The sequence below is a fragment of the Hydra viridissima genome, unplaced genomic scaffold, assembly GCF_058129835.1.
Source record: "Hydra viridissima isolate aposymbiotic clone 2 unplaced genomic scaffold, HvirCarnegie_v1 scaffold_11, whole genome shotgun sequence".
NCBI lineage: Eukaryota > Metazoa > Cnidaria > Hydrozoa > Anthoathecata > Hydridae > Hydra > Hydra viridissima.
This window is the reverse complement of record NW_028324310.1, coordinates 1001180-1008035: the sequence shown is the minus strand read 5'-3', so window position 1 is coordinate 1008035 and position 6856 is coordinate 1001180. Positions and strand designations below refer to the sequence as shown.

The 6856-nt window shown below is 29.9% G+C and overlaps 1 protein-coding gene across 1 annotated transcript; it reads right to left on the bottom strand.

The window, feature by feature from the left end:
* Positions 1–1689: 1689 nt before the first annotated feature.
* On the bottom strand, positions 1690–2915 carry LOC149881584 (adhesion G protein-coupled receptor G2-like). The gene is made up of 5 exons (XM_090067126.1): positions 2678–2915; positions 2533–2599; positions 2193–2401; positions 1928–2104; positions 1690–1814 (listed from the first exon to the last, which is right to left on the bottom strand). Exons 1-5 carry the CDS (start codon positions 2913–2915, stop codon positions 1699–1701), a joined length of 807 nt encoding a protein of 268 aa, XP_089923252.1. The 3' UTR covers positions 1690–1698.
* Between the last annotated feature and the right edge of the window lie 3941 nt (positions 2916–6856).

Below are 6856 nucleotides of genomic sequence, written 5' to 3'. Positions count from 1 at the left end.
TAGTTTTATTTCCTTTTTGGTCTACAGTCTACAAAATAAATTTAGAAGTTAAAATAAAACTTGCCTTTCAGTTTATAACAAAGATAAATTTTGATAGAGAACTCAAGTCTCAAACACTAAGTTTACTAAAGTCTAAAACTTAGTTCAGCTGAAAATTTCAAAATATTGGTAATGAAAACTTTAAGACAAGAAATGCGACTATTTGCGCTCATTTAGTATCATTACGCCTGCGCATTGTAAACATTCACAAAACAAGTCATTTTATGGTGCTTTCGTATACATCAAGCCGATGATGTTTTCCGATGGAACATAAGTTAATTTATTTTATTTGTTGGACTGACATCGGGCTGATGAAGTAAAACGATGCCGATCTAATGCTGATATAAATCATGTCGGCAAGAGATCGGGTGGACGTCAATGTGTTATCTGGGATAGTATCTTTTTCATCAGTTTTAGATTTAAATAATATTAAATGCACACAAACTTACCAAGAATTTGGAAATACTGTTTGTATTCTAATTGTAAACAGTATTCAAGTTCACATGGATATCATTGCAGGATCTAATGTTAATGGCTCAACATCTAAGGTCGTTTATTTTAAAATTTATTGAAACTCCATCTAACCTAGTCTTTCTTCCAGTTTTTCAATATTCAATAAATGGAGCAGTTACAAGATTGATTGATCAAGATGGGAACTTATGAAATCCTTGAGGAGATAAAATATAACTTAGATTTGATCGACATGAAATGCGATTGGTTCGTAGCTCTTGAATAAGCAAAATCCCAGTCTAAAAATTGAACGTAATGAATGGCAAACAAAACTTTTAAACCGCTGATGAACGTAGAACAATGAGTAAAATACTTGAATACTTGAACTCTGTAGGTAAAACTTAACAAGATCAACTTGAACAATAACTTAGTGCTTTAAAAAAAGCCTATAATAAACGTATATAACAAAATTTTATCTTAGCAGATAAACGCAGTTTCGAGAGTTTGCTGACAATAACAAAAAAAACTATTTTAACGTTTACTCAATGCTACAACAGGTTGAATATTCAAAATGGGTCTGAAAATTACGATAAAAATGTCAATAGAGTTGTTCAGCTTATAGTGAATGATGAAATATGGGATACATCTAATAAAAAGCTAACTATTTTTGTTAACGCACATCTTAATGAAGGTGATGTTATATGTTTTAAACTTACTGGAACAACAGGAGAAGGTTTAATAAACTAACTTATAGAAATAGTAGGAGTATGTGTACTACGGCGTAGGGCGCTAAAAACTTTAAACTTTTTAAGAATAAAAAGTTGTTGTTAGTAAATACAGAGGCGGTCCATCCACAAAACATTAGGTGAAGATGATGAATCACTATACTACTTAGATCAACATTTGGTTAAATTTTAGCATGTATATTAAACACTAAAATATTGAAAAGCTATTGTAATTAAGGAAAAACAAATACATGGTTTAATTTGATAAAAAAAGTTAGAAAAAACCATAATCACAAAATAGTTAATGCTAAATTGAATTAAAAACTTTTTCAGAAAAATTGTTAAGAATACCTATATCTGATAGACCTTTCATAAAAGTTTTATTCATACTCATTAATTTTAAATAATTATTTTAAAATTAAATAATAAATAAAAACGAATGTCCGCATGCATTTCTGCACGTGTCAAATCTTCACGTGTTGCGCTAGGTGCTGAAGATTTCCTTCTCCTTATGTAATATTTTGATGAATCCAGCCTTTGATAAAGTCAGGTCACTGCAAATTGTGCTAAAGTTATTCTTTGATGATTCCACATTAAACCCTGATAATTAAAAACATTATTGGAAAAAAATGAACATTGAAACAAGCTGATGTGACTTTCTATTTAAAAGCTGAAAGAGTTTAATCAGATTTTTTTCGCTTATAAAAGCTTACCACTGTTGTTAACTCCTATATCAAGATCATTTTTGCGTTGAATCCATGTGTCTGCCATCAGATAACGCCATTTTGTCTGAACATCAGGGTTTTGAGCAACATATATCAGAAATAAAAAGAAGCCCTGCATGCTGTTGAATATGACGAAAAGTACTTGGAAAGTGTTCTCCATGCTACCTAAAGTCGTTTGCGTAAAAGACTTTAGAATTGAAATTAACAACATAACTATAAGAAGAAACTTTGTGAAAAACTTTTAACGACATACCAACTGCAAAAACCCAAGTCAAGCCAAGTAAGGCACTGCATGAAAATGCAATGCGACACAAGCGAACGATGTTTTTGTAATTATTTCCTTTCGTGTAATGCTTTTTTATTCCAATCATCACCAGCACAAGGATGGAAATATTCGTAAAAAAGATTACAGCGACAGGAGTTAGCAAACCAAAAATGAAATAGTTTCCTCGGATAATGCAACTAAAATTTAAAAAGCAGTTTACTAAAAAACATAAAAGAAAGAAGTGCATTAAAAAGTTCCTTCTTGTCTTTTTTAGCGATGCATTGAATAAAAAAGACAATGATCAAGCCACTGTCGTAATTAAACTTACAACTCATTGCCAATGTAAGAACTGTCGGCAATACCAGCAGTTATTAAAACAACAACTAGTGGACATCCTAAAAATAATTAAACGAGAATATGGAAACATAAACTACAGAAAATAGTCACAAGAGAAAAAAAAAAAAAAAATTCACCCCAAGCAAATACTGAAGATACAACCATAAACTTTACAGGATTATCTTTTTTGTATATTGTTACAAAGTTGCGGTACAAGTTTACTCCCTCAACGGCAGTCCAACAGAAGGTAGTCAAGACAAAGTAATGCAACATTCCTGCAAAAACGCGGCAGGAATACAGAGATAAAGAACCACGTTTTGCTCCAGCAAGGAATGTCACAAGTAATAAAAACAAGGATGTGCACAAACAAATCATAATTTTTATCGGAAGCTTTTGTCGTAAATTTCTTAAAAAAAGAAACATATATTACAAGTGTTTGATGGAAACATGAGCAACTAATGTGCCATGCAATTTAAAATAAATTGTCTAACCTTATAAAAAGTTGAAAAAAGCAAGATCTGGTTAACCCCTTTTTTTTTGGAACATTTACTAACCACAAAAATTCACCTCCAGAAGTATTTTTTTGAATGGTTGAAAATTCGACCATCTAATTTTAACCCCCATGCAGTATAATGCAGTAGAATAATGATCAAATGATCAACCATGTAAGTAACCATAAACACATGAACTCAATTTAACCATTTTTAACCGCTAAGTAGCTCGGAAAATGCAACAAAGTTAAAAAATTTTTTGGTTGTGAATAGATTTTTTTAGCAATGTTATTTAATCAGCCATGAACAAGTAGTAAACTTTTAAAAATTGTAAAAAGAAATAAATTTGAAAAAAGTCATTTAAATAGTTTTCGTTGTAATAGAAATTGGAAAAGAAATGTTTAAGATAAAAAGAATATGCAAATAAAACATATGCTGTTAGATAAGAAAGAAATGAGAGCTTGACTCCTTGCTGGTCTTATAAAGTATTGACAAGCGCTAGTATAGATGTGAGTATGGTAGAACATCACAGTGTAGGCTATGTTTGAGTGAAAGTAAACTTACGAAAGGATTTTGAATTCACCTAAGAGCTAAGAATCATTGTAAAAAATGAAGAGGTGCAGCTGTATGTAAGCATAAAAAATTAAAACAGACATGTGTAGAATGTAAATCTTGAAATACATTTTTGATATACTGTTTGCATTGAATAATACATCATTACTGTTAAATTCTTAAATAATGTCCTTATATGCTCTGAAAATCCATAGGATAATTCAAAAATAGAATCACTACTATACAAAAATGCATTTGTCACATAATCAACAAAAGAGCTTTTACATAAACAATGACGTCGAGCGTTATTAAATGATTTGATCACAGTCAACCAAACCTCTAGCAGGAAATACTGTATGATGTGTTTTTATTATATCAATGGAAATATGGAATCCTTTATAAAGTGTAAATGTGCTTCTCCATCTAATTGTGCAATATCTGTCGGATTTAAGTCATCAAACGTTAATTGAAAAATATCAGTAGATGATCTTGCTGTTAAATTAGATTGGTATTTTCCATTACACCATATTGAGCTAGCTAAAGTTCTACCGGCAACATTCCAATTAATAGATAGATATATCCATTTACTTACAGCTCCAGCATTTGCTTTAGTCTGATATCCAGCTACTAAAGCTCCGTTACATAAAAAGCCATTTCGAATAGCTATTGAGTTATCATTAGTTCCTGAATTGACTAAGTCTCCTTGGATTAAAAGAGACAAACTTAACATACCCTTCATCATCACGAATAAAAAATTCATTTCTAACAACATGTTTTTGAATTCTAGCTCTTTAATCGATAAACTAAAAATTTGTTAACTATATCAGCTATACCAAATGCTGAATTTAGATCTTTTGAGAATATAAATCTCTGAGGACTAATTCCATTAACTAATACCTAACATCTCTTATTATTCATATTTGTAGATAAATTAGATTGACTTAGAATTGCAGAAAGTGTACCACTCAAACTAATAAAAGATATCTCAAATAGGATAAAAACTTTTCGAGTATTATAAAATAATTCTGTTGTTAATCATCTATCTACTTGATATAGACATTCAGCATAACATGTCAAGTATTCATTTACAAGTCTCAGTAGCTTGTATCATTATTATCTTCATAACAATTTCATCAGTATTGTTTTTAATACACAAGAAGTCACAAATCAATTTCTTTGTGTAAGTTTACAATTCTTTCTCTTGGTGTACTAACAAGATCAAGAGTTAACATCACCTACATTAAGATGATATAAACTTTCGAAAGTAATGAATTTATCAGTGATATGCCATTCTTCGTCATTTGCTATAAGTTCAGGAACTCATCTAATATTTATAGTATCATCCTTTACACCCATTCTTAATATTTTATCTGTTGTTATTATCAGATAAACATCGATATAATCTTTTATTTTGTAGGTCAGTAAGGACTCGGACTGTAAATCGACGGTTTTGGAACACCAATTCCTTATGTAGTTTATACATAACACTTTTTAAACAGTTGAAAAACATCCTAATGGTTTTCATGTTGTACCGCAATACTATTTTGTCATGTATGTAACTTCAGATGAAGAGTGAGCAGATGTGATCGGAGAAATGGCTTATTTTGGAATAAAATAAGTCTTCAGACACGAACTAAGATTGGGAAAAAAATTATTTAGACATATGCAATATAGAACTTGAAATAAGATATTTGAATTCGGAATACCTTTTTCTGTCAAATATTTACCGTCTTTACTTACTTAAAAAAAATCAGATTGAAGAGTGTCAATAACAACCCCACCAATGAAGTAGTGCATCCAATCCAAGAGAGCCATTTTAGTGCTGGAGGATTATAATTGCTTTGTGATACATCTAGGATAAGTGCGAAGTTGGTGAGATGATTACATTCGCAATGAACTTCGAGATTGCTTTCGTTTAGTTTGCGGCATCTGATATTTGACCAAGCATCTATACTTTTAAATATAATCAAGAAAAAATACACTTTTAAGCGCATTTTTTTAAGGATTGAATTTTTTATTACCAAACTGATTCTTCCCTTTTCTTATCATAGCTAGATCTTCTACCTATTTTAGAATTCAAATTAGAAAAACTGTGAAACTTACCATATTTGATGCTCCAAAAATAGCAATCAAATCTTCCTTCTAATTTTTTTGGATTAATCTTCTTAAATTTTATGGAAATTGGATTCGTAAGATTTTGTATTGATTGATTCATAACCCTAGCAGAAAGAACGGCGCTGACAGCAACTCCAATTTTAGCAGTATTTGGTGACTGCTTTGAATCTTTAATAAAGAGTTTTTCATTGGTGGTGAAAAACTGAGGCTTTTTGTATAAAAAGGAATAAATGCTATTGTTGGTATTACCAAACGCATTGCCAGGAATAAAGATAGAAGCGAGTTCCTCAAGGTCTTTAAAAAAAACAGTCTTAAACTCTAACTTCTTTTGTCATTTGTATTTATAAATTAGCAACGCTAAAAAGAAATTTATCTTTTAGAATAAGCAAGCAAAGAAAAAAGGTTACACTTAAACTCTATTTTGCACTAAAAACTAGGGTAGCCATGTCACTAAGTTTCTTAGATGTAACAATGCAGTATTTAAACACTCCTATATTACTTTTAAAATTAAATTTATAAATTGATAAGCAAATAAAAAATTGATAACTTTTAAGAACAAAGAAAACTTTTCATAACACTAAATAAGTTGTAGCCAATATTTATATTAAGATATCATTAAATTAAGAAGTATATTAAATTATTCTATAAATATGTTAAATAAATAATACAACAACTAATAAATAATTATGTTAGTTATGTTAAAATATTATGTTAATAAATATATGTCAAAATAAGTGCTGATTATTTATTAAATGAAGAAGATATTATGAGTGCACTTTACAAGATCAAATAATGAGTACACAATGTGCAAAACTTACAAGTTTCTGATAAATTGTTTGATATGGCAACTCTGTTTTCTTTTTCAGCATTTTTGTAAGCAGTAATATAAACATCTTCTTTTTTTACAATGCCAACACTTAATGCAATATTTCTTTTTGAAACATTGTATTCCAGTTTGCTATACTCTTTAAGCTCTTCAGCCATCAAAGTTGCTAACGAATCAAGAGTTGACAAAGTATTTCTTAATGAATTGTATTGAGTTTGGGCTCCAGAAGTTAAAGAGATGTTAACTTCTAGAAGTTTGTCAACCAAGTTCAAAGTTCCGACTAAAATCTATAAAACATGTCAAACATCCACAAACACAACTATGAAGAACTA